The sequence below is a fragment of the Acanthopagrus latus genome, chromosome 23 (genome assembly GCF_904848185.1).
Source record: "Acanthopagrus latus isolate v.2019 chromosome 23, fAcaLat1.1, whole genome shotgun sequence".
Taxonomy (NCBI): Eukaryota; Metazoa; Chordata; class Actinopteri; order Spariformes; family Sparidae; genus Acanthopagrus; species Acanthopagrus latus.
This window is the reverse complement of record NC_051061.1, coordinates 14,690,592-14,718,013: the sequence shown is the minus strand read 5'-3', so window position 1 is coordinate 14,718,013 and position 27,422 is coordinate 14,690,592. Positions and strand designations below refer to the sequence as shown.

The window sequence follows — 27,422 nt, the reverse complement described above, 5'->3', positions numbered from 1 at the left end:
GAAGGAGATGGAGAAACATGGATGTTACTTTAAGTAGATTTATGTATGCAGCTACATCTGGAGTGTTGGACTTTGAGTAGGGCTGGGTATCGAACTTCCAATTCTTTTATGGCACCCATCAAATTACCTTTGTCATTTCATACCACATTTCAAGACCTAAGAATGCAATCCTGTCAGTGTGAGCCTATAAGCATGCAGCTTTCTTGTTGTGCTAAGATCTAATTGTGCTGGTGATTGGCTTTGTGTTAGCCTATTAAATAAAACCGGTATTAAAAAACAGTTTTCTAGAGCTGGTATCAAAGTCAAAGCATGTCAGTCTATAGAGTGTAATTCTATTTTTTATTTATGTTTAATTTTTTGAGGATATTTTAATATTTGGTTACATTCCAATTCCAGGGACTGAATATTAAGAATTAAAAGTTCATTGCCCTTTGAAAGGGTGTACTTGCAATATTATTCTATTTTATAGCTACTTTATATCAGTGGCATAAAATGGTCAAATTGACAATGATATTGTATTTATTTCTAGGGCAGCATATCCGCTTGCAGACTTCGTGAACCCACAGAGCATGTAATGCTATCTCCATGTTAAAGATGCATCGGACTACTATTAATCCGGCTAATGGCTTTCTGCATCTGCTCTTCCATCAATCAACAGCTTTCTGTGTGTTGGCCATTCTCCTGGACACAGAGCCTGAGCCTAACTAGCCTCAAAGAGCGCATCCCATATGGGAGATGCAGCCGAGCGCAGCATGAATGCGAGCTTTGCTACCTGTCTGACACTTGTTCCAGTCATCTGAGCCTGCGGCTGATCAATAGCTGATCTAATAGAACATTAAAAGCCCTGGGAGCAGAGAGATGCTGGACTGCTGACACTGAGGAATAGGCAGCCTGTGAACCCCCGGTGAATGGGGGAGAGCTTTGGGAAGCCAAGGGAGGGTTGGAGCACAGATAGATTTTCTGCCCCACTAAAGGGGCGTTGAAGCAAGGGGAGGGTGAGAAGGAGGGCAAGGCGTGGCATTGGCAGGATTTCTTGTTTTTGACTTGGGAGTCCTGGTGCAAAGGAGGGGGAGGAGGAGGGGGAGGAGGAGGGGGAGTGGGGACAAACAACATCACTGCTCCGGTAGGACGAGGCTTGAATAGGCAACTAAAAGATATATTCAATAATTCAGTTGAACTCATTTGTTTCCTCTTCATGCAGGGCACGAAGGGTTTTATCTAGGCTCTGTAAAAACACAAGTCTCGCTTCACACTTATCCCTTTTTCTATCCGCTGTGCCTTCTCTTCTTTTAGCATGTCAATGACACAAGCTCTACCTTAAAGAGTCTGCTGTAGACGTCTGTCCTGATCTTGGCTTGACTCGCCACGCATTCCTCTGGGAGAAGCACCCCCTGCCCCTTGTCTCTCACACACCCATTCAGAGCTGGCCAGCTAACACACCAATATGAATAAAAACAGAGATTAGGGTCTGCGATCCTGAATATCCCCTCTACTGCAATGTCATCAAAATCCAGCCCACGCCTACTAAAGCTCAGCCAAAACACAGACCTGACTGTGAGTTTTGCGGCCTATCTCCGCGGCGGTGCACAGTAGCATGTGTCTGGTGCTTAACACTCACAGGCCTGTATCCCCGGCATACCATGACACAAGCAAATGAATATTACATTTCTTCATCTCGCTCATACAAATAGAGGTCTGCAAGGGACTGTTATTTCAATCTTGCGCCCACCTGCTCGTGCAGAATTTCCAACCATTTCCGCCCACTCCTACAGATGAGCTACCCAGGGAGATTCAGAGCTTCTCTACTGCAACATTTCTTTTTTTTTTTTTTTTTTTTTTTTTTACATTTTTGGTTAAAAAAATTCTGATCTGTTTCCACAGGGAAAATAAGACGAGTTTGTTTTTTAACTAAGGAAATACATGTACTTACTCAGCAGTTTATTAAGACCCCTTATCAAGACTCCTCGATCATGGCAAGAAATCAGAATCAAAATATTGTGGTCATTCCTGAGATCTCTTTTATTTAGCTCTAGTTATTTGTCTTTGGAAACATCATGCATTTATTTAATTTGTCAAAAAAAAAAAGCTGGAAAACGAATGGCAAATGTCTTAAAACAGTTAAAATAATAATAATGATTCTAATGATATATGATATATGATATATGATAAATGAAAGGTGTGAAAATTGAATCACTGAAATGCCACTCTCTCCTCCTCCGTGGCTGCCAAGCACCAGTTCCATAACGGCGCGATTAGATGTGTGGCACCATTCAAGCATGTCTGGCTTGAACAGGTTTTCACAAACAATGGCTGACTCGCCTGCAGTAACCTTAACTAAACATGCCACAGCCTGGCCAGAGTGAGTTTAGGCTTTATGGAGGGGAATGTGCATAGCTGTAAACGAAAGGTGAGTCCGATTGATAACGGTCGACAAATAGAAAGCATCATAGCGAAACAGGATGCAGTGGAGTGAGCGTTTATCTTTGTTATCTGCTTTCCATAATCGCTGGAAGCCAAAATCGTAATTGACAATGATATGTGATTGTCTAGCCCAAGCTTACAACACGCTTCCCTATGTGTCATTTGAAAAAAATGGTTTCAGAGAGTAGAAATCAGTAGTGGATGTTGTGTTGATGTGAATATGATGTGGATTAAGGATTGGAAGCTTATTTACTTTTTATTTCCTGCTTGACTAGAGAAAGAGAATGATGGATAGAAATAGAATATTGTTTGGCAATGCATCTAGATACATGCAGTTATTAGGTATTAGTTTGAGTTGTCTAGTTTCGCATTGTTCTCTACTGTGTATCATCTGGAGAGAAAGAACACAAACTGACTGGCACAGCCTATTTTATTGCTCTGCAACAATACGCTCTACTGTTGCTCAGATGGTGTCAGGTTATACCATTGTTTCTCCAGTCAAAGGACGGCGTCGGGCAGACAATACACTACAGGCCCGTTGAGATCATGTCCGATAGCTTAAGCTATGTGTGTAGGAGTGTCTTCAGAGCCAGTTCTCACAGCGCACCAGAAACTGAAAACTGGTGAGTCTCTCCAGCCGATCTCAGTTAGTTTCTCTTCACCTCAGCTTCACACCTCCCTTTCCCCTCTGTCTTCTCTCAGTGAGTGGGCGACTCACTGTGGCAAGTCTGCGCCCTGAAAGCCTTTGATTAGATCGCTCTGTCTCTCCTCTCTTATTCAATTTCTCCAAAGCTGGCTTGCAGGCTACTTTTTTTTCTGCTGTGCTTTCACTAACATTAGCAACATAACCGTTCCGGGAAAGCATTGAGTGCATCCCACACTGAAATACTTTACATTAGCTCATGTATGTGTTGTCTAAAGTGGCACTTTAGTATACAGTCTGCATGCTGTACATATTCAAGATGGTCAGGCTCTTCATCTATTGATATACCTGTACCTATACCATTTTTTTTCTCCTTCCTGATATTAACAGTTGTGTACTTTCAACCCTATATAGATGCTGTGGATGTGCGTAAGTTATGCAAGTTGCTTGCCATTTATAGATATTGGCTACATGTGTAGTAAGACCAAAGTTGTGTACTGGTGTTACCCTGCAATGTCCTGATTGATGCATACATAGACCACAGACCAGTATATTCGTTGATACTAAAGGCAGTATAGGAAGCATTTCTGATACTGCCAGTAAAGCTTCCTGTGAATGGGTGTCCAAAAATTTAAATGAGCCAAAACTGACATTCCTCTTCTCTATTTTGTTATTGTTCATCACAGAGTTTGGACAGCCTTACCTAAGACAGTTCGACCACAACCGAAACTCCAGGTTCAATTAGTCCGACGTGCCAGATGGTTTGTTTACAGAAACATCTGGAAAGTCCCCATTAAAAAAAATTTGGCAAAGGCCAGACACTTTCAAAAAATATTTGGCAAGTAATTCCACAAACCGTCTGTCTGTCATGGTCCTACAGGGCTTGAAAACTTCAGTATTTAACGAATGTCAGTAGGCGACGGCTGTAAAATTAATGCAGATTGTCCATTAGTTAACTGATCGCAGCTAGCAACAGTCTCCCTGACAATAAAAGACATACAAAAAATGCAAAAATGCCAAAGTAAAGTCTATGTGTGGGGAACAGCAATGGCCACACTCGATCATGTTTTCTTCAGCTCATCATTTCTCTCTCCTTATCTTAATATGTGTTTCTTCTTGGTTGATGTTCTCTTCTTTCTCATGGTTGTTGTTGTCAAATGTTGACATGTAAACAGTGTAGCCACCTGTGTGCCTGTGAATCCCCCTGTAGGGCTCATTTTCACAGGTTTGCCAGAGATGTCAGGCACTCTGACGTTCAATTCTTCAAGTTACCTCAGGGTGCCATAGTCGAACCAATTACACAAACTCCAGCTGCTGTTAGTGTGTGCTTTCAGACCGATTCCCCTTGCCTTCTCCAGTGTGCCTACCAAGCATTAAATCCCAACATGCCCTGCATGTGTTAAAGAGCGCGAGATTCAGTGTGTAAATATGTTGTTATTCAGCTGCATTGGATTTGTCAACAGGCCCGGCAAATCTTAATCCCGTCCCCATATCAGGTCTATTCAAGCGTTGGACCTCCATAGTGTTTGTGCGACTGACTGCTAGATAGCAATCTAATGCACCTGGCAGGGAGTTCCACTCTCTCTGCCTATGCCACTCTAAATTATAGCTCAGGGCTGTGTCCTGCTGCAGAGGATTCTCTCACCATACTGACTCTCCCCGTTGTCCTCCCCTTGTCTGTTTCCTCTCCAGGCCAAGTCGTGTATCTGTCACATGTGTGGCGCCCACCTCAACCGGCTCCACTCTTGTCTCTACTGCGTCTTTTTTGGCTGCTTCACGAAGAAACACATCCACGAGCACGCAAAAAACAAGAGACACAATCTAGGTAAGCCACGCAACTCACCCGCAAGTGCTCTCCATACATCCAAGGCCTCCGTCCCATCACATTACAGTGGCCCACTGCAGCATCAGCTATTATCAGTGAGGGATTACAGCATTACTTTGAGCCACTTCCTCCACTGCTTCCTGAGCAGCACATTACCATTCTGGTGGGAGCGCCTTATCCAGTCAAATGTCATGGTTTTATGTTAGAACACCACCCTCTTCATACGGCAGCAAGGGACGGGTCAACATTGCTAATCCACAGCTACCAGAAAGCCTAGCTTCTGCCTTACATGCTAATTATGCTAAATAACACAAGGACACTAATGAGCAAGATTTTGATATTACCCTGACGTGGACGACTAAATCTGGAAGCGGGGGAGACTGTGGGGTGGCTAGGTAGGCGTCTGAATGGCTTTAATTGATTTAATGCATTTCAACAGTTTGGTTACGCACACACACACATTCACACACACACATACATATACCCCAAGTGCATGGCTACAGTGTTAATTAGCTTTGAGCTTTCCACAGGAGCCTCTCTGACACGGGCGCTCTGTTCTCCTCCACCTCTAATCAAATTAATCCCAACTCCCCTGTCTCCAAGATAGCAAGCTCCCTTCTCAGGACTTCTTTTTTTATGTCTTTTTCATCTCCTTTTTCCCCCACCAACCTCACTCCTCAGGACTCCTTTTGTATCCTCTTCTTGTTCTTTTTTTTTTCTTTCTTGTTTCTCGCTACCTCCCTCTCTGGATGCCTTTCAAGCCTTCTATCCATCCTTTGCTTTCAGCGTCCTCATCCTCTCATTCTTTGCTCCCGTCCTTCACTCAAGAATGACAATTATGAATTCCTACCCGTACCTTGTGTTTTACTTTTAGTCTGGTGTGTCTTCTTCCTGTCCCGGCCACAGTGTTGCTCTCATTTTTTCTCTCGTATTGGGGTTACTATTGTAGGACAAAAGCATCCCATCCACACACAGTTTACCAAAGGCTTACATTTTTTTTCTGCGTGATTTAATCAAACAAACACGCAAACACAAATAATGTCACTGTGACGACAACGTAACATACAGGCATTTTTGTTTCTTTCTACATGATGTATTAACTCACTTTCTCAGCGTGGGTAGTGCCGAAAACAGAAGAATGTCCGGCGAAAGCTATAAATAGGTTGTCACGGTAACAGAGCTTAGGTATTGTTGCGCTGGAGTTTTAGGATGGAAGAGGACAGTGTGTTAGTTGAAAGCCCATGTGGGGGGGAGTGGGGGAAACAAATACACCTATTCCATCACCACTCCGCTCACATCCTCTTGTAATTGTTCAGCGCAGCCGATGAGATGGAAACGTACCGCAGTGAGTGGAAAATGCCCGGCGGAGCGGAGAAGGCAATTGTCTTGAGGCTGACTGTGCTGCCGAGGCTGGACAGTAAAATAAAAGTCACTGTGTGTTGGAAAAATCTATTTGTAATTATGGTTCAATCTCTCTCTGTCCCTCTCTCTCCCTCCCTCCAGCGATAGACTTATTATACGGCGGAATATATTGTTTTGTGTGTCAAGACTACATATACGACAAAGACATGGAGCAGATTGCCAAAGAGGAGCAGAGGAAAGCCTGGAAATTGCAAGGTACACCGCTTTTGCGCCAGAGAACTTAATGCAGCTTTGTTCAGAAAAACGAGGCCGCTGTCACACTTTTTTGTGTTTCTTCTTTTGTACCCGCAGGCATTGGGGAGAAATACACGACGTGGGAGCCGACCAAGAGGGAGTTAGAGTTATTACGACACAATCCAAAGCGGAGGAAAATCACTACGAACTGTACCATAGGTGGGCAATAGACTGTCCTGCTCAGTCTGCAGAGTGTGTGTGTGTCGTCTGTGGAGACGTTTGTGTCTCTACATGTGCCAGTAGTGCAGGTGTGCTTGGGATCACACACATTTAAGTGTGATACTTGAGGTCAGCCGCACTGTTGCAGCCCCGCAGATGAGAGGCAGAACACGGTGTTCCCTCTGTGATGATGCACACCACAGCGGGCCTCAATTTGTCTCCGTGTCTCTCCACAAGTTGTTTTCCCAGTGTTCTGTTCTCTCAGTGGTCTGCTGCGTTGTTTTTTTCCCCCCTGCCATCATTTCTCTGATTTTGTACATGCACTTTGGTGATTTCTAATCTTTCCCTCTGCCAGTCCCTTGGTCGGTAGCCCTGATTGGCCAGTAGGCTGTGAGTCTGTTCGTGTGGACCAGTCTAAAGTCTCAGCTCCCCTCGCTGAGCGCTCTCTTCCAGAACCAAACCTTGTTCAATTTGGATCAGACTCAACACCTCGCTGTGTCTCACCTGTTCTACTGGAGGACTGTAGCTTGACATTCTCACTCTAAATGAATCCATTCACAGCTTCGGGGTCTGTTCCAGCATACACGTGGTTTGATGGCAGACCAGACTCAACACCATATTGTTAACTTTCCAGACACACTCATACAAAAACTAAATCCACTGCCAGTGGCTTTTATGTTCATGTGTGGTCCCTTACATGGCTGCAACTACTAAATTTAGATCACAGAAGGCATGGTGTATTTTAGTTTTAATTTTTTTTTTTTTTTAGGCTAACCCGGAAATTAGCATCGTCATGGTTCCCTTGACAAAAAGCCAATTGGATTTTTCCACTGGACTTGGATAATTGCTGAAAATAAGCTTTGTGGCAAACACTTTATGATAGAGTATGATATGATAGTTTTCTCGGATCTCTCCACCTTTCAGAAGGCTGCAGGTGATGTCACCATTTCTCTTTTTCTCTTTCTTGGAAGAGGTGATGATAGTCACAGTATTTTTGTCATGTTATGCGCCCACATCCTCCTTGGTCTGTGGCTGATAGCTGGAGCTGTGACACCAGGGACATCGGTGGTAAAAATAAAATAAAAATAAAAGCTACAATGCATGCAGTTGTCAAGATACTGTTGTCAAGGTGTACAGTGCTATCAGTTGCATTACATGCTTACCTATTCCATGTCGTAGAATAAAATGTGAAAGTCTCTTAAGCTTGTGTTAACCACAGACCTTATTTCAGGGCAAAAACGCAATTTAAAAACAGCCAAATACTTCACATGGGAGCATGAACTGCAAACAAAATGCCAACTCGCCTCCAGGTCTCAGGATTAATTCCTGCAGCACTCTGTTGAGGTTATCAGTTAAGATGCCAATTATTTATTTTTTTTAAAGCTTTGGCTTATAAAATGTGATATCCTAAAGCCCCAAGGTGTTTTAGATGCTTTTTTTGTCTGACCAATGAGCAAAAACTAAAGATGTCCAGTCTACTTCACACAAGACGAAGAAAAGGGCCAGATTCTCACAATGAACTGTTTTGTTTGTTATTTTTAATCTATGAATAGCCTAAATGAGTTATGAAGTTCTGACTACGCTCTACAGAATTTTTTTTTTTTTTTTTTGGTCCACCTCAGCTAAAATTCAAGTCGTTAAATAAAACAGAGATCATTCCCTCAGTGGTGATTCAAACTCCCTCCACTGCCAGCCCCATGAATCACAACATGTTTAATCCTCTTTTCCAGTGCTGCTCTCACAATCCTTCTTTGTCTCTTCTTGTCGTCCCCGCAGGTTTACGAGGGTTAATAAACCTGGGCAACACATGTTTCATGAACTGTATCGTCCAGGCCCTCACACACACGCCGCTGCTGCGAGACTTCTTTCTCTCCGACAGACACAAGTGCGAGATGCAATCAAACTCCTGTCTGGTGTGTGAGATGTCGCAGCTCTTTCAGGAGGTATGATGCACAGGTCTGCGTGTGTGAACTTGTTACATAGGTTGGTTTTTAATCCCACGGGGGGGAAAAAAGACGAGGCTTATAATTAAAAAAAAAACGAGCGAACAAATGGGCATACGATACAGAGCGTTCCCTCGCAGTGTCTAAGCCGCCGCCGCTTGAACGCTGACTCACTGTTGTCGCGTCCAAAGAATGGAGGCAGAGAGGAGGGGAAAATCCTGCTTGAAAGGAATGCACAGAGCCATATACAAAATGAATAAGCAGAACGCAGTAATTATACCTTTTTTATTGAACCTGATCAGTCGACATGAAAGATGTCGCAGAGCCTTTCATAGCCTTTTTTTTTTAAAAATCCCGGCAAGTTTAGCATCCTGCATCTAACAAACTCATCGGCCTTGGACGTTATGTAATTTCTGCCTAGTCCGCTCCCACACTGCCTCGCTGTTTGTTTTTTTTTTTTTTCTTTCTTACACCCTCTCACTTCCCAGTATATATGGGCCCACAGATGGCAAGTGGTGCTATAATGAGTTGAGTCATTCCCCCCCCCTTTCACAACACGCAAGCACAGCCCTGCCCTGCCCCTGTCTCCGTTGGCTACATAACACATGAAGGAGATAATGGCTCACCTCTAACGCCCGGGGAGGCAGACATTGATTGAGTATTCAGCTGTGTTTGAGACAAAAAAAAGAAAAAAATTCAGTCACGCAGGAAAAATCATTAAACACTCCCCAGCAAACACACACTGAATCACTCTGCTTCCACGCCTTGTCCCCGACTCTTTAATTACATTCCCTACTTCCATCCCCTACCTGCGTTCCCCCTTTTTTTTTTCTTTTCAACCCGCCTCCATATCGTCATCAAAAGCTGTCTTCTGACTCTGCTGACACACATACACTCACTTGCACACACACACACACACACACACATACACACACACACACCTTTTTAGATATGAAGGTGAGAGGCGCAGCCCGCTTTGATCATCGCTCTCCCTCCTCACGCTCCCCTCCATTCCTTACTCCTCACGTAGAGCCTTTTCGTTTGTCAGCTACCCTCAAACTGCCGAAAAAGGAGCGGAGTTTGTAAGGTTCAAGAGACGTCGGTGCGGCGTGTCCCCCCCCTCACAGCTCAATCAGATTTCACAGAGAAGTGCGGGGAATAAAGTGTGTGTATGCGACGGAGCCCCCGTCTGGCATTAATGAGCTCTGGGGTGGGACTTCGTCGTAGGTGTTCGCGCCCCACCGGCAGCTCTGTTGCTTTCTTTACCCGCATTTCCTGACCCTGACTGGAATTGTCACTCACTCTCAAATTCCCATGACGACCAAAAAGTCTCTGCAGCACTTCACAGATGGATGTTTTTGCGGCAAACGCTCCTTCTATTCTCCAGGCCACTTTGTCTTCTTCTCACCTCTCCCGTCTACGGACAGGCTGTCATTGGCGCCGACGCCGTGAGGCGACGTGTTGGAATTAATTCATATCTAATGAAAGTTAAGAGTCAGAAAATCATCTCAGCAGCGACCGGACATTTGCGTTGTGGTTCAGCAATGAATTATAAATGACTGTGAGCAATGTGGCCATTAGATTGGCAAGAAGATGAAGTATCGTGCACCCAGTAACACGTGGAAAAAAAAAAAATAGGCTAACCACCTTCTCCTCCTCGCCCATCCTTCTCTCCTCTCTCGCAGTTCTACTCGGGTCACCGTTCACCTCACATTCCCTTCCGGCTGCTGCACCTGGTGTGGACTCATGCACGTCACCTCGCAGGCTACGAGCAGCAAGACGCCCACGAGTTCCTCATCGCAGCGTTGGATGTACTACACAGGCACTGCAAAGGGGACACCATCAGTAAGCTACACATGCAATCAAAATATCATCCCCAGTGTGTGCGCCGCATGTAGAGTAAGGAAATCTGCAAGTTCGGAGGGTTTACACTAGATGTCTGATCATTTTCTGAGAATGCCTGGAACTCTGCCACAGCCAGACGTGGAATTTTATACTTAAGATTTATAGAGCATGGTTCCTTACTTCCCTGGACACGTACTGAAGGAGACTGACAATAGTGTGTACCAAAGGGACAGCAGGCGAGCAAGCAGCGTGAGGAATGTCAATAGGCACCGCTGCAGTGCAATGACGGGCTGACCACAGACCCGCAGCAAGGCTTGTTTCGATTAGCTTTGGAGAATCCAGAGGGCCTGCAAAGTGTCAGGGAGGCTCCGCTGCAGGGGGATGGTAAAGTGGGAAAGAGGACAGGCGGAGGTGCTAAAGAGGCTGCCGGTGTTATCTGTGCGTGTACTCATGCTCTCTGCTCTTTGCGGTCCGCAGGAGACGACAACGGGAAGAAGGCCAACAATCCAAACCACTGTAACTGCATCATTGACCAAATCTTCACTGGGGGCCTGCAATCAGATGTGACCTGTCAAGTTTGTCAGTAAGTTCGTGTATCTGACTCTAGAAAGTGTGAAGTAAAAAAACATTCTACCTGAGATGTGTGCTGCCCATTCATCACCACCTTATGCCCCTCCTCCCCTCTTCCCCTACATTTACCCATTCATCCGTCATCCCTGTATCCGCCTCTGTCCCTCCGACGCCGCAAGTCACCTCTTTCACCGCCGGGGCTGATCGATGTGGACACCACCCATCCTCCCAGAGTGGCTGAACCACTGCTCGTGTCCTTTCCGCTGCTCTTATTTAAAGGCCTGGTCCCCACAGAGCTGCTGTAAGGGAGGGGGCGGGGGGGTGTCTAGACAGCGGCACAAGCCAAGCGTTGCCTGCCTGCCCCCTAGAGCTGTCCTGTCACATTAACACCAGCACGCTGCACTGAACTGCAAAGCACCTCGCCCAGACTAGCAGGCAAGCCCAAGCTCAGCTCAGCGCCATGATGCCTGGCTCCACGGTGAAGAGAGAGACTCCGTCTTGTGTATCATTCTGCTGCAAATTAAACCCCTTTGTAATTACTACAAATATCCTCTTGACTTCTTATGAGTAAAGCCTCAAGCAACAGAAAATTGCACCCCCAGGCCTTTTTGAACAACGGTGGTGCCATATCGGTGCCATATTACTGCAGGGTTGCTCCCTCTGAACCACCATCATACACCTGCTGAGACCGCTGGGTATTACAGCACCTGAACTCATCTAATAAACAGTGATGGAGTTCAGCAGTCCCGGTGCACGTACATTTGTATGCATTCTACACCAGAAGCCATCCATTTTGCCTCGGCTGCAGTCCATCATAGTCGCCAGGCTCTAATAATACAAATTCCTTATGTAAAGCCAATTTTCTCTGATGTAACACTTCATTGAATTGCAAATGACCCTGGAAGAACAGTGTGGATATTATGCACATGCACGCACTCAATCTCGCAAGCGAGCTTAAACAAAAGCATGATCAGAATCTACAGAGGCCGTGTGAGTTTAAGCTCACATGTTGCCATCGGTGTCATCATCCTTTCATCACGACCTGAGAGAAGTGACACGAAAGCCTACACACAGCCACGCGCAAGTCATTAAACGTTTTAATCGGACGCCCTTCTCTCTCTCTCTGTCTATCTCTTTTTATTAAATTTTTTCTAGTGGGGTTTCCACGACAATAGATCCATTCTGGGACATCAGTCTGGACCTTCCTGGCTCATCGACGCCTTTCTGGCCCCTCAGTCCTGGAGGGGATGGCAGCACAGTGAACGGAGAGAGCCACCTGTCAGGGTCCACCACGCTCACAGACTGCCTACGCAGGTACAGCTTTGGTCAACACTGACACCCATCTTTTGTTTGTCCTCTGCCTGTCAGCTTTCTTTATGTTTTGTTGTGTGTGTGTTTTGTTTTGTTTTGTTTTTTTTTTAAATCTACACCAACCAAACTGAACTCCAAATAATCTAGATTGTAAAAGATTTAATAGTGCACAGTAATACTCAGTGTTCCAATTTTTTCAGGCTTAAAAATAAATTGCATTCGTAACATTTGGAACTCTCCAAAATTCGTGTGTATCAGTAATCTCCACTAGCAGTCAAAATCATTTCATTCATTCCACCACTTGTGCGCAGGCTCACATGTTGCCTCTGCTCGGGCTCAACCAACCCAGTTATCTCCAGATTTTGTCTTCAGCAGGTGTGACCTCTCACGTCTCCTCTGCCGCCTCTTCATTCTTGCAATTTCTTTTTCCCTTTCCTCCTTATCTTATTTCATTCCCTCCCCTCTCCACCTAATTCCCTTTCCCCCGTGCCCTCACTCTCTACCTCTCGCATTTCGTCTCATCCTCCCCCTCTCTTTCTCTCGCCTCCTCTCCTTCTGACTTTTTTTTTTTTTTTTTTTACTGCAGCTCCTCACACACCCCTAGTTGCTGCAGCAAGTCTCTTAAAGGTACAGAACTGGTTGGTGCTGTTGCCGTGGTAATAGAGGTGTTGGCAATACCAGCAGGGCTCTGGGTTGGGTGGGCTGATGTACAGAGTTGCTGCACCAGAACTCTGCAGGCAGACATCATGCACAAGCCCTCACATATATTCCGTTTAAAGGCTAATTTTGGTGTCTTGGATTGTTGCTCACTAATAAGTACCCAAAAAAGTTTTAGATTTGGTCCAGTAGATCGTCCTCAGCAGGCAGCAGTCTAACAGGCTGCAGCGGATGTCAGCGTCCGTCCTCTAAAAGTGCTTATTTTTGCCACTGACAAGCTCAGACTGTTTTGTACTCGAAATGTTTGACAACATTATGGAAGCAATCCCTACAGAGAGAGAGAGCTTTGTTTTCAAGAGTAAAGATCCTTTTTCACCGGACTCCATTGGCAAAAACAAGCACTTTGACAGGCGAACTTGCCCCATTTCACGACTGCTGACTGAGCTCATCTGCCGAACAAATTCCCAAGCTTTTTGTATCAGTTAGTCATTTAAACACCAAAAAATGTAAGCCTTTCTGTTCAGAAACACAAGTATTGCACCCTCAACTTGATACCAGTCGGCTATATGACCAGAACACTATGCAAGGCGAGCTCAAGAAAGTATAACCAAAATAGTCCTCTTCCTCTTTCCCAGTCTTCACTTCCTGTTTAGCTCACATTTCCTCTGCTCTCACTCACACGCCCTCTCCTCTTCTCTTTTTATTTCCATCCCTCTCGCTGCAGGTTTACCCGGCCTGAGCATCTAGGAAGCAGTGCCAAAATCAAGTGCGGCGGTTGCCATAGTTACCAGGAGTCCACCAAACAGCTGACAATGAAGAAGCTCCCCATCGTAGCATGTTTTCATCTCAAAGTGAGTCAGCCAGCGACGACGCTGCCAATTGTCACTTGTTTGGTTATCTGTTGGCCGTATGACTTCTCGATTCTTTGAGGGTACATTGAGTTTTTATCATTCACACGTCTAGCTTTGTCCTGGACAGAAGGTGCACTTGGGTCTTGTAAAGAGAGCTGTGGGATGTGGCTTTGATTGTTTTTAAATGCATAACATTTTTACATACTGAATAGGTATCACACTACATAGATTTAATTGTTAAGTTTGATCCATTTCGGCCTGTGTATACGCAGCATTCTCTCAGACGGAGCCAAAGTTCAGATGTTGCAGTGGTTTAGCCGTCTTGTACATCGCTTGGTTGCGTAGGTGTGCTCATAATTGGATTCAGTTGTTGGTGCATTACCTCCTGCTGTGTAGCCCCTTTCACACAGCGTCCCAGGACACTTCTGATTTTAATGACTCGTATAGTTTTTCCACCGTCCATGTTTTATTTATCATCACGGGATCGAAGGCCCCCATAATGTATTTATGATATTCATAGGAACGGGCTGCAAAGGAGATTGGCTTAGATCAATCCAGGCCCTGTTATCTTGTTATGAATGCTAAAATCTGTCACAGCCAGGGTGGAGAGCATCCATCTTCACTTTCCACCGGCTGTGTTTTAATTTTCTATATTGTATTAATGACGCCTGTTATTTCTAAATGTGTGTCCTCTCCCTTCCCCCACTCTCTCTCTCTCTCTCTCTCTCTCTCTCTCTCTCCATTTTTATGCCCCCCCCCCCCCCTCCTCTCTCCTCTCTCATCCTCCCTCTCTGGCCATCCCCAGCGGTTTGAGCACTCTGCTAAACTGCGGAGGAAGATCACTACATATGTTTCCTTCCCTCTAGAGTTGGACATGACCCCATTCATGGCATCCAGGTAAGCTCCCGCCCAGCAGCTCCTTTTGCTTCTCTGTCCCCAGTAGTGAGTCTCGTCTTGCCAGTGTAACATCCAGATAAAACAAACAGATTGTCTAAAATTTATTTGTTACATTTCAGTGTTTGTATATTTGCATACTGTAAAATACACTACTCGCACTGCACACAGAAACACATAAAAAATACCTATGCTAGTGTCAGTAGAGCATGCAGCAGCAGTCTTGCCCCACCCCTGGCTGTAGCATCCATTCAACTCAGTTCAGAGACAGAAAGATCATTACGAGGTTCAGGCAGGCGAGCTATCGTCTTTCATAGATGGGATCATTCTGCCACCTAGTGGATCTTTGTGGCAGTGTAGCATGTTTACACATCTTGTTGTTTTCTCTCTGTTCCCTGCAGTAAAGAGAGCAGAATGAACGGGCAGTATCAACAGACGGTTGATGTATTAAACAACGACAATAAGTGAGTATGTTTTGGAAAACACGTGTAGCAGCAAACTGTTTTTATTATTATTATTATTATTATTATTATTATTATTATTATTATTATTATCATTAACACCCGTCCCTTCACAGCAGCACTGACATCATAGCAGAAATTTCCAACCCTGCACAGCAGCACATGTTAATGACCCGAAGCATCCGGCTGTGACTTCCCCAAATGAAATCAATTTGAAGCCTATTAAAAGCTGCTTAGTTTTCTCCATCCATGACGGGTACAATAGCTTTCATTATCCAGGACACTTATTGGAAATTTACTGTCTTAATTCCATTGACAGGTTGCTTGTCATGCAGACAATAGTTTGCACGCGAGGTGCTCCTTGATGAGGCCTTGAATACACTATAAAAAAAAACACCACCCTGAAATAGCAACAGTTGGGGGTTTAAGGCACCCATGTATTAGGAGTATAATGCGGCATTATAAAATACTTGTGTCAGAGGGAGTAGCCAAACTCACTCTATTTTTTTATTTCCAGGTATTCCTTGTTTGCGGTGGTCAACCACCAAGGCACATTAGAGAGTGGCCACTACACCAGCTTCATCCGCCAGCACAAAGACCAGTGGTTCAAATGTGATGACGCCATAATCACCAAGGCCAGCATTAAGGATGTACTCGATAGTGAAGGGTAAGAATGCAAGCCAGACGTTAGCAGTGGGTTTGCGACCCCTTGGTGGTCCTTAGGGTTACTGCTGGGTGCCACCAAACTGTTGTTTAAAAACATCTTGATTAGTTTATCTTGGTTAAAAATAAAAATACAAAGTGACATAGATCCAACATGGTGTCAGCAAAGGTATATTGATAAATAAAACAGTCATTTTGCACGGCACAGAGGCAAAGTCACGCTGCTTCTGGTGGATCACCATGCGACCGTATTGTATTTTTTCTATATGTAAAGTAAACAGCGATAGACTAAATGGTATTTTACAATCTTGACGACAAACTGCAACCTTTTGAACTTGCAACATAATCTTTCATATTGACAAACGTGGCACAATTCAAGCAGGATCAGAAATGTATTTGTCTCTTGCCACTGGGGGGAAAAAAGGTCCCATAAGCCTGGACTTTGCCTCTCTGTCAGTGATAGGCTTACCCATGATTCCCCTTGCAGTTATGTGAGCAAGCTAACCTTATTAGCCTATGCTAATTCACTGTGTGGCACCTATTCATTACCAGCAAATGAATATGATGGAAATATATTGGTCAGTTAGCATTATTATTAATATCCCAAGTGTTTGTACAGTGGATCAGACACCACCATTAGCCTACAGCTACCTAAACTACAGCTGCTGCTGACTTTGAAGCTACTGATTAGCATGAACAATAAAAGACTGAATCTTTCTTTCTCTCTGCCCTCTCCTCAGGTATCTCTTATTCTACCATAAACAGTTCCTCGAGTACGAGTAGTCTCTGCGACCACTGACCACAAAGAACCACTGCTTCTAACGCGAGAGTCAAGGGGACTGGGGACAGGATGAAAACACAAACACACAAACCTACCTGAAACTCTTTGACTTAACCAGTCTGCTCCTCCGGCTCTGGAGGAACACAAAATAAAATAAAAAAAAAAGACGTGTGAAATCATGCAACCTTTTCAAAAGAGAGAGAGAGGGAGAGAGAGGAAGAGAGAAAAAAACGAGCACTGAGCTACTTCTTGGCATCTACTTGACTAAAGCGAATGAAGAGGAGGAAGAGGAGGGAGGAGGAAGAGGAGGGCATCGTCAGTTCCTGGCTTGGGCGAGGAGAGAAGAGGGCCCCCCCACACGAAACACACACACACACACACCCCTCGCTCTCTCTCTCTCCCCCTCCCTCCCCCTTTCCTGCTGCAGGGCCAGAGTCTGAGTAACCGACTGTCATGTCGATTGGGCACATCTGGATTTTCTTTTTTCTTACAGTATTCTGAACCCACTCCCACCTCCTCCTCCCCCCCACCACACACACACACACACACACATGCACACACATGCACACGCACCCTCCATCTCTCTCCCATGGTGCTCTTGTTTCAACTGACCAAGCATTTAACTTAGTCGCGACTGAAAAAGACAAAGTTGTCATATGCATAAACGGGACTGAACGCAAAAAAAACCAACAAAAAAACAAAAAAATAGAATCAACGTATTATGAACTTTGCAAGAACATTTTTTTTAAAAAGGTATGGTTATGATTCTTATCATTTGTGACTTTAGTTATGAAAATACTGTATGAATCTAGTATACATCTATTTTTTAAGAGCGAAGAAACACATGGGAGAGCTCAGAGACGCTGCCTTTGCCAGTGGCTGGGGGAAGCGCTGCCATGGAAACTAAAGCAGATTTGGACCTGAGTGTTGCTCATGTTCCATTATTTACTGTGTTGATTGTTTTATTTTTAAGTCTGGTTGAGGGCAGGGAATATCTTTTTTTTTTTTTTTTAGCAACTCATTGAATTTCTGAGTTTTTTTGTTTACTGTGTCTTCATGTTTTTGTTTTTTTTTTTCTAAAAAAAAAGGTTTCGTATGTCCCCCTCGCTGTCCTGGTACTGGAAATGTTTGGGGTTTTTTTTTGGACGTATTATACTTGCATTCTTGTGGAATTGTTGGTATAATGATGGTGATGATTAAATTGGCTCACCTCTTTTTTTTTTTTTTTTTCTTTCTTTTTTTTTTTTCTTTTTTCTTTTGCTGTTTATGAATTGTATGTTGAATGTGAGCTTTGGGTATTTCTGAACAGAACACACGATTAACTCCAAGATGAGGGGTCCGGTGATGATGATGCGAGAATTGCTGTGGTCGCTTCCTCAGCGAGCACCTCGAATGCTCTGTGCAGAGGAGAGAGAGAGAGAAAAAAGGAGAAGACAAGAGCCTGTTTAACAACACTGCATGCTACTGGGCTCTCATGATCTTCTGATTTGTGAGAAATCGCCCCTCAATAACGCCTCGAGGCTGGGCTGCCCATCATGATTTATTTTTTTTTGTTCTGTAGTTCGGGGCTTGGACAGACGATCACGCCAGATATATAGAGGTTGAAACACATTGCACGTTATATGGGCGACTGTGCGACCACAGGCTGGCTCTGAATCCATCAGTGTTAATCTTCTCCATGGCAACTGTGTGGCTGGTGTAGACCGGTGTGGTGCGTCTTGCCTCTGCAGTGCAGTAAACCCAGTGCTCTATTCAATCAGTATGCTGTCGAAGTCGAGAACTTTAGAAAAATTGCACATACACATCAGGGTGTTGTGGTCTGTTTTTGTTTGAATATCACTTGATAGTGTCTGTATTAAAAAGAAAAAAAAAAACTACAAAAAAAATCACTCATGTAAAAGATGAGGGCTCTAACCTGTCACAAAGTTAATGCCACATTAAAAAAAAGAAAAAAAAAAAAAGAAAGAAAACCACAACCCCCTGGTTGTTTAGCTGCTCTGTAATTAAAATAAAAACAAACATGCATATCCTTTGGTCTGCTGCAGAACCTCAGCTCGAAGGCAACGGTGGGTTTTCCGAACAGTGAAATCAAAGACTTGTAAAAAAGAAAAAGGAAAAAAAAAAAAATGGTCGCACTATGGTTTTGATGTATCATGGAGCAGTTAAGGCCACCCAAGGACATTCAGGGACGCAGCTGAAACGAAAACAAAAAAAAAAAAAAAAGGAAGAGGAGAGCTTCATTATCCGTTTCAGTGATTAAACTCGGAACAAAACTGGAATGTGTATGTGGTGTCTTTTGTCTCACTCCTCCATTTCACAAGTCCCTCCGTCGATACATTTGTCCGTTATGACTGGCAGAGCGAGAACATACTCCCAAAAGAACCAGCAACTTTTTATTTGTGAAGAGCTGAAGGACTGAATTGGGTGAAACACTTGTAAAACAGCTGGATCACCTGTCTTCTGAAGGGGCTGTGGTGTCTGGCCTTGTTGCAGCTTTTTAGTCGTGTCTTGGATAACGGCGCCACTCTGTGGTCAGACCTTAGAAGCTCAGCCGAGGTCTGAAAACCGATCCTGCGTTAGGGGACTGAGTGCTGTGCAGGTATGTCAAAAAACACCTGATGGAAAATGAATTTAGGGAACCTCGATGAGAAGATGAACACAAGTAATCATATCTGTGTTGCGTGATGCTGCAGTTTTTCAGTGGCAGTCTAGAGGAGAGACGAGCGACTGATGACTGAGAGTCAAACCTTTAATTAAATGTAAACATATATTTTACTATTGATTTTTAAAAAAAAAAGTAATTAAGCTTTTTAAATATCGAAGGCATTCCACATTACTGCACCAAAAGAAAAAAAAATGCTGCATTTCATGTTTCACTTACTTTATTTATCTTCAACACAAATACACACAGCCTCTGTTTGCTCCACATCTGTATCAACAGCATCTGTGTTTCAGTACAATCGAACAATCGCAGAGACTGGAAGAACATACATGATCCGAATCTCCTACAGGAACAGTAAAAACCAGTACGGGGGGGTTCAAAAGACAGATAGCATTTTTGAGTAATACACAAATAAGGCTCATCATGAAAACTACACCTAACTACCAAAAGCACAGATGGAACAAAAGTAGAAAATCTGCAGTATAGTCCACAGGAACGCAGCTGTTAAAAAAAGACTACAAGCGTTTTTATATGAAGAGTCTTTACCAGTAACAGAAGTACAACAACAACAACAACAGCAGCAGCAGCAGCAGCAGCAGCAGCTGGGTGGTACTGTACAACATACACATGTCCAGACGAGGTTAAAGGCACACTATGCAGGATTTGTCAAACCAACCAGGTGCAGCGAGCGATTCTGGAGAAAGGTGGTCGATCGCTGAGTTTCCAAGTGGTCAAACATTTGCTCGGCTTGGGCGATCCACTCTTCTTCTCCAGAATCGCTGAGCACAGTAGGTTACTGAGAAATGAATATATAGCTGTGATGTATTCTTGGGAAATCTAGCATAGTATACCTTTAACAAACAGTAAACGATGACGTCGTGCTCTCTGATGGATGCACTGAGCAGAGGTGTCACATTTTGTCCTGCACACTAACACAAATTCTACATTTTAACCAGCTTTGACGCAACTGAGGTGTTTGGTTTCACAGGTCGGCGGCGGCGGACGGATGGTGGTCCGAGCGCTTCGGTCCATCCGAGCGCTGTCTACATTCATAATTCATGTCCCGAGTCACCTCTCTTTCTGTTATTATTATGCTAATTGATGTAACCATGGGACCAACGCTCTCGGTCGCTGTTGCTATGGAAATACAGTACACCCGAGGTGTGCCGTGTCTTTTTTTTTTTTCGTTCCAGGCCAGGTAACAAACTCTGCAGGGACGGAGATTACACGTGAAATCTGATTAGTCACAATGTGTGTGTGTGTGTGTGTGTGATGCAGACACATGAAGAAGCTATATACACAGTGTTAAATATGTATTTTAAAATATCAATATCGATATATTTTACCTCATATTTTTTGCTGGGGAACACACACGCTGGGGTTCTTTGCTCATTAATCACAATCAGTCACCGGCTTTGGTGTGTACAGGGGAACCTGCACGCGTAAGGTGACCGTCGATTGAGTCGTCTAGTCATTTTGACGACGGCAACGGCCAAAGAGTCGCGGGATGAACCGCGGACTCCCGGAGCAGCACGGTGGTGACGATGAAAGGAACACCAGAGCCTCTCAAGGATAAGTGTTCTAGCCCTTCACAAATCCACGTCTCTGAGAAACCCAGAGAGAGAAAACAACACTCGAAAATGTGGCCTCTCGAAGCCATGAGAGGAGGACGGGTTGGCCAGCGACATACAAAGTATTTACAAGTAGCTCGCAAAGCAAAGCCCCCTCCTATTGAGTCACTGAGAGGCAGACGGGGAAGCAAAAAGACACAAGAGGCAGGTAGCAAACCGTGTTTTCTGTAATACAATGCGGCATAGCAGGCGGAGAATATAGGTAGTTATCCAGGACAATGACCCGTTTCTCTAGTGGTGGGCAAAACCACCCGATCCAATACCAGGCGGGTATCATCGAGTCCAATACGGTTCTGTTACTCTGCACAAAAGCTGAACAGAACAATCAAATCATTTATGGAGCTTCGCAGCAGAAACAGCGTTCTCCCAAACAACTTAAGTAGATGGGGTAGAAAATTCGATAAATTTGAAGAAACTGTCACTGTAGGTGCTACGCTAAAAGTGTTAGCATACACGCCATATGAAGTGGGTGCACAAGCTCGACCATGCTTTGAGGGTGTAAATAAGGTGTTTTGGGCTTTTTTCACCTGATCATTTTAGGATCTTTGTGCTTCCAGGCACATGGAAAAACAAGCTGCACAAGCTGTTCGACTCCCTTTGTTGCAGTTTTTTGTTTTTTTTTTACATTTAAAACAAGCCCCCATCTACTTCAGCTGTTGAAGGGAATGTTGCAACGCCGTTTTGCTGCAAAGCCCCACAAATGTTTTGTGGACTACAAAACCTCACCTGACTTTCCATCAGCACGAGGACGGCATTCCGTAGTTTTAAGAGTGCGGGAACTCCTTGTTGTTCGAACGTGCAAACTGAAGTCCAGACGGACGAAAAATCGTTGCCGGAGTCAGTCAGACAGTGGCGGTAATAAACGTTCGGCAATAGTGCCAGTCCCTCTCTGGGCCTTGACAGTAGAAGGGCAGGTGGAAGGAGAAGTAGTTCCTATCAATTAAGTATCATTTAGAATGGATGAAATCTCTGAAACTTTCCTATAATGTATCTGCTAATGATAAAAATACACATTCACCCCAAATAACCTAGTTTAGATGGTGATCTTCGCGAGAAACAGAAATGTTTGTGACCCTATGTATCTGTATTTCCGTATCGATGCCTCTTATATCTCAGGGAAACAGTGGCCAGTCGCCGTTGAATAATCATTTGTGGAAAAACGAGTCCCTACCCAGCATTCATAGTGAATAATTTAGCATCGCACAGTCATAAAAAAGCAGTTACTTTCACTACTGCGAACAACGACATCAACATCATTACGGGTTATACATAAATAATGGTCCCCAGCGGAAGTCCAGTACAAACAGGCATATACAGTGACATCACTTAATACATCACACTACACAACATTGTAGAAGAGTTTCTATACATCTTAGCAGCACTTTGGTTAGAGGCTGGCTCCGTAACATCGACCAAACCAGTTCTATCAGCGTCGTGTAAATTATGCATTCGGCTATAATGAAGCAGCAGTTACACCGTTACTCATATCCATGTTCCGCTCCTGTCGCGAGTCCAGACATTAGCTGCACCTTAAATCAAATAGTTGTACAATGGAATCGGCGGTACATTCATTAATTTCCGTGTGGAAAAAGAAATCAGAGCTTATTCATAAATCAGGTCACCCAAACTTTTCTGATGGTCTCTTCCACCCGTTTTTCTGTACAGTTATTTACAGTCACATCGCGCTCCAGAGGAAAATGACTTGGGACAGATATAGCACAACAATAGGGCTGCCAGGTTTAATAACAGTTTCTCATGTAACAGCTTATGAGCACGCTGCGTTGTTGTTATTTACAATATCAGACTATGGACACTTGGCACAGGCCCTCCCCTGTAAACTATGTATATAATCCTGGATCTCCAGGGACAACTCGTCACCTGTCACCCGGGGGACCATTTGTGAGTGGGTGTTCGCGTCCCTTCCATCTTACCTCAGAGTCAATACGCTGAACAAACAGCCAAACTGATTTCCTTTCATTTGCAGCAAAGAGCAAACAGCTGCAGGAACTTCTGTTCTGTTATAGTGGATTTGTTTACAACCGACAGTGTGCCGGAGACAGATAGAGGGACGGTCCAGGCTGACATGTTTTTATATTACATTTCCATCCTCCTTAATAAGGGACACGCTCCTCTGTGAACTCTGTTGAATATTTAATCATGCCCTCTCTCTGATGTGACCTGTTGATAAGAGCTGTTATTAGTTTCACATATGGCTCGGGCCTTTCCCCCTTCCTCTCAGATGCTTGTCTGCAGGTCTCCATTCAGCAGAGTACTCTGGGTCTCCGTGGGGTCGTTCATCATGCGGGACTTGTCCTGCCGGCTATCGCTGCGCTCGGCCTCATCCAGCCCGCCCACCTTCTTCAGACACAGGACATTCTGAAAGCTCTTCTTGAAGTTCTCCGACAGGAAGGCGTACAGGATGGGGTTGGCGCAGCTGTTGGCATATCCCAGGACCACCACGAAAGCAAAGGTGCTCCTCAGGATGGGAGTGGTGCTGATGGTTCCCGTCACCGAGGTGACGTTGAAGACGTAGAAAGGCAGCCAGCAGAAGACGAACACGGCCACCACGATGGACACCATCCGCGTCACCTTCCTCTCTGAGCGCTTCCTCCTGGAGCCCACACGGATGCCTGAAGACTTCACCTTAATGATGATGAACAAGTAGCACATGCAGATGACCATGAGGGGCAGGAAGAAGCCCAGGATGAAGGTGTAGAACATGAATGCTGTGTAGTAGGTCTCCTCAGGCTTAGGCCACACAATGGTGCAGTAAGGGCCGTCCGGCATTGTGATGATGCCGCTGTAGATCACGATGGGAAGGTTAACCATCAGTGACACCCCCCACACTGCGATGTTAATAGTCTTAGCCATGCGTGGCTTGCGCCACTTTGTGGACTTAATGGGATGCACCACAGCCAAATAGCGGTCGATGCTCATGACGGTCAGGCAGAAGATGGACGTGAACTGGTTCAGGGAGTCCACGGTCATCACCACCCTGCAGAGCACAGGACCGAACGGCCAGTGGACCAGCGCCAGCTGGATGGCGATGAACGGCAGGCCTAGCATGAAGAGCACATCGGCCACCGCCAGGTTGAGGATGTAGATGTTGGTCACCGTCTTCATCTTGGCGTAGCGCAGGATGACGTAGATGACGAGGGCATTCCCGCAGAGCCCAACAGTGCAAACCAGGAAGTACATGCAGGTGATGACCACAGTGCTGGTTTTGTCGAGCCTGTGGTCGGTGATGTTGAGCGGGAGATCGGACTCGTTGCCCTGCACGAAGCTGTCGTACATGAGGTGCTCCGACAGGTTCGGAGGGGACGATGGGAAAATCCAGGAGTCCATGATGCCTCACTGTATCACTCAGGTTATGGCATCTCACCTACGCACATAAAAACTTAGGTCAGTAACAGTGTAAGATACATTCTTATTGTAAATGATTTTGCAGTTACAGTCTGGTTGTCACTGGTTAAGAAGCCATGCCACTTGATATTGATTTTGAGATTGATTTGACGCTTTACAGAGGAAGAGAAGTGAGATCCATAGTCTTCATCTTCATCAGATATTGAATGTGACTAGACCACTTGCTGACAGATGTTAATGTACTGAACCTTTTGATCTGAATGTGAAGTAATGCCTTTCATGTGGCAGAGGCACAATACAACCATATATCTGACATCATAAATCCATCACATCATTACACAATCTTTTCTTCTCAGCACTCATTGCAGCTTGTATACTTGTGTCCTCAGGCTTATTTCCAGCAGTGCTTACTTTATAGATTTCACATCTGAAGCCTTTTTCTTGAGGATAGACTAGATTGATAGCATGTGTGTAAAGAGGCACCCCAAGGGTCTTTAGGTATCCGTGGCAGAGTGTTCACTTGGTCAGGCTCGGCCACCGAGGGAAATCACTCTGCACACCCTGCAGTTTATAAGCCCTCCCTGGGGGACGGCGCTCGCCCTTCACATGATCAGCTGAGACCGAAAGGTTGCACTGAATCCTCTGCTTACACAATTTTGCGATTTATTAGGGGGTGGGCATGGATGTAAATTAGTCCCAGGCTAAGTAATTGAACGAGGGGAATCACTGCGCTGCCAATAGCCTCGATACGGCCAGATTGAAGTGCCTCACACTGGCAACGCACAGGAGGCAAAACATTGGTTTGACGACTTCGTATGGTGCCAATAACATAAGAGGTTTTATGATGCCAGTTTGTCATTTTCACCATGGCAGCAGGACGGGAGGGTGCTAGACTCTGCTGCGAGGCTCGCTTTCGGGTAAACCAAATGTTTGAGCTCAGGGGGGAGGGAAACAGAGCACGTCTGTCCATCAGTGTGCATCGTGTGAGTCAGGTCAAAGGACAGTTGGAGGGAGACATCTTCTGTTTGTGTTGCGTGGGACAAACATGGGATTATTGATCGTTCTGAGGGAAACATTGAAGCCTCATTGAAAGCACTGGATAAAAGGAATTTATGAACGGCAACTTGCTGTATTTCAGGCATTGTGCATGCTGTGCAACAGGTATTCTTTGTAATACAGAAACAGCCCAGAGCCAGCACAGTCAAAAGAAACTGAGAACCACACAAAAAAAGATGCTTTAATACTGTTCCTGTGAAGAAGGCTACTTTGAGTCCCCAGTTTTTCTCTTGCTGTGCTTTACTTCTCCACCTCTCAAGGTTATTAATTCATCTCTAACTTTGGCTTTTAGCTGTTCAGAGGAAGGTCGGAGGTGGATACTCATCTGAATCAACTATTACATACTCAGGGTCAATCATGCAGCTAAATAAAAGTGAGAATGACGTCGAGTCAGGGATGTCATGCACGGTGTTGGCAAACTCTGCCAGCTGAGAAACATGCAAGAAAAATCACATTATGCTTTTTTCTTTTTTCTTTTTTTGACCAATGAACATAAAAGCTGACACGACTGTGCAGAGAACAGTGGAATGGACGCATACAACAATCAATTTAACATTTGGCAAACGTGTTCAACTTTATTGTTATTGTTATAATTAGTAGTAGTAGTTCAAATATCGCCATATATTCGTGCAGTCACTCCACTTAAAGTCCACTGAAGTCTCATCTTACCTGCAACTGGATCTTAATCTCACTATTTCCAAAATGCGCCACTCCTGCACGCATCAAAGAGTCCTTCAGTCTTTACGGCGAATTCATCTTCGAAATCTTCCTCAAGTTTTCTCTCACCGCCTGCGAAGTGTGAAGAGAGAGGGGGAAAAAAAAACAGAAATTCTACATTGTGGATTTCCCCTGTTGAATAATTCCATCACAGTGATGCCTGCGCACCACCCGGGGAGAGAGAAGGACTCCGACGCGTTCGCGCTGTGGTGCGCGCGGTGACTGTCGGAGGTGTTGAAGGACGCACGCGAGCCTCCACCCGCCGAGGAGGTGCTGAGGAAAGTCACCTCTCGACGAGAGAGAGGCTGTTCATGTGGACTACACACCCAGACCTGCGTGCAGACGGCCCCGAGTTAAAGAAAAAAAAAAAAAGAAAAGAAAAGAAAAGAAAAAGAAACAAAAAAAAGACGCACGTTATTAATGGCATATTAAAGAGATCCACTAAGTGAAAGGCGCACAGAACTTGTTGACAACTGAGCTATGCTGAAAATTAAGACTTGAATAAGAAGTCAACTTAAACTAAGAGCCATTAACAATATGGAAAAAAAAAACACATTAAGCTTGTTGGGAACATCTGGATCAAGGTGTAATTTTACTACAAACACCAAAACAATGACAAATCAATCAAACATACCAGGGCAACGTTTTGTATGCAGCCTGCAGGTCCAGTCATCCAAGCTACACAGATGAAATTCCACTTCTGAGCCTGGCTGAGTGAAGCCAATCATCACCTGTGTTTACTCAGTGTGTAATGTTGCCGCAGTTGTGAAACTTCTGGGGTAAACTCCAAAGTTTGAAGTTGCGCCCCGACCCAGGACAGTCACACCACCCATGCCACTAGTCACTATGCGTGATCAGAGGATGTTGTGATGTCACATGAACACATGAAAAAGCAAGCCCTCTGGTTAAATGCCCTGGAAGCTCCTCACACTGTATCTGCTCATGTAGTGTTTTCAGTTCATCAGTAAGATTACACTATTACTGTTACAATATCCCCAGGGGGGCCTCGCTAACCTGCTTTCATCACCATCATGTCATAAATGATCTGCCATCAACGAAAAATGAACAAAATCCTTTTTTTTTTTTTTTTTTTTTAAATTTCCAATGTTCACATTCATAGAATTCTTGAATGTATAAACATGACAATTGAAGCTTAAATGAATAACTAAACAACTTCAGCATTGTCAGATTGTGAATAACCCTTATTTAAAGGTAAGTGATTTCATTCAGTTTATTTCTCAGGGTCAGTGTTAATGGAAGGTAAATGTGACAGAATTAGCCACGAGGAAAGTTGGCAAGTGACCCTGATCATC

At 44.6% G+C, this 27,422-nt stretch overlaps 2 protein-coding genes across 5 annotated transcripts in view; one reads left to right on the top strand and one right to left on the bottom strand.

Annotated features, from left to right (window-relative positions):
- The window catches only part of LOC119013954 (ubiquitin carboxyl-terminal hydrolase 22-like), a 29,550-nt gene extending 10,647 nt beyond the window's left edge, over window positions 1-18,903 (top strand). For 3 of the 4 annotated variants that reach the window (XM_037088883.1, XM_037088884.1, XM_037088885.1), the window contains 12 exons: window positions 4,757-4,889; window positions 6,393-6,506; window positions 6,603-6,704; window positions 8,481-8,647; window positions 10,333-10,492; window positions 10,970-11,075; window positions 12,218-12,376; window positions 13,755-13,881; window positions 14,687-14,778; window positions 15,177-15,239; window positions 15,754-15,903; window positions 16,640-18,903. In XM_037088883.1, the coding sequence (XP_036944778.1) occupies window positions 4,757-4,889; window positions 6,393-6,506; window positions 6,603-6,704; window positions 8,481-8,647; window positions 10,333-10,492; window positions 10,970-11,075; window positions 12,218-12,376; window positions 13,755-13,881; window positions 14,687-14,778; window positions 15,177-15,239; window positions 15,754-15,903; window positions 16,640-16,682 (1,416 nt within the window). In that variant the 3' untranslated portion in view covers window positions 16,683-18,903. Of the gene's footprint in view, window positions 1-4,756; window positions 4,890-6,101; window positions 6,235-6,392; window positions 6,507-6,602; window positions 6,705-8,480; window positions 8,648-10,332; window positions 10,493-10,969; window positions 11,076-12,217; window positions 12,377-13,754; window positions 13,882-14,686; window positions 14,779-15,176; window positions 15,240-15,753; window positions 15,904-16,639 lie in introns of those variants that run through there. The other variant, XM_037088886.1, reaches the window with a different exon arrangement.
- Window positions 18,904-19,545: 642 nt separating this feature from the next.
- LOC119013956 (somatostatin receptor type 2-like) lies at window positions 19,546-26,839 on the bottom strand. The gene is made up of 3 exons (XM_037088887.1): window positions 26,744-26,839; window positions 26,062-26,441; window positions 19,546-24,355 (listed from the first exon to the last, which is right to left on the bottom strand). The coding sequence occupies exon 3, from the start codon at window positions 24,316-24,318 to the stop codon at window positions 23,209-23,211; it is 1,110 nt and encodes a 369-aa protein (XP_036944782.1). The 5' UTR covers window positions 24,319-24,355; window positions 26,062-26,441; window positions 26,744-26,839; the 3' UTR covers window positions 19,546-23,208.
- Between the last annotated feature and the right edge of the window lie 583 nt (window positions 26,840-27,422).

Excerpts from the sequence above, each read along its gene's own strand:
- LOC119013956 (XM_037088887.1), bottom strand. The coding sequence starts at position 24,318 with ATGGACTCCTGGATTTTCCCATCGTCCCCTCCGAACCTGTCGGAGCAC.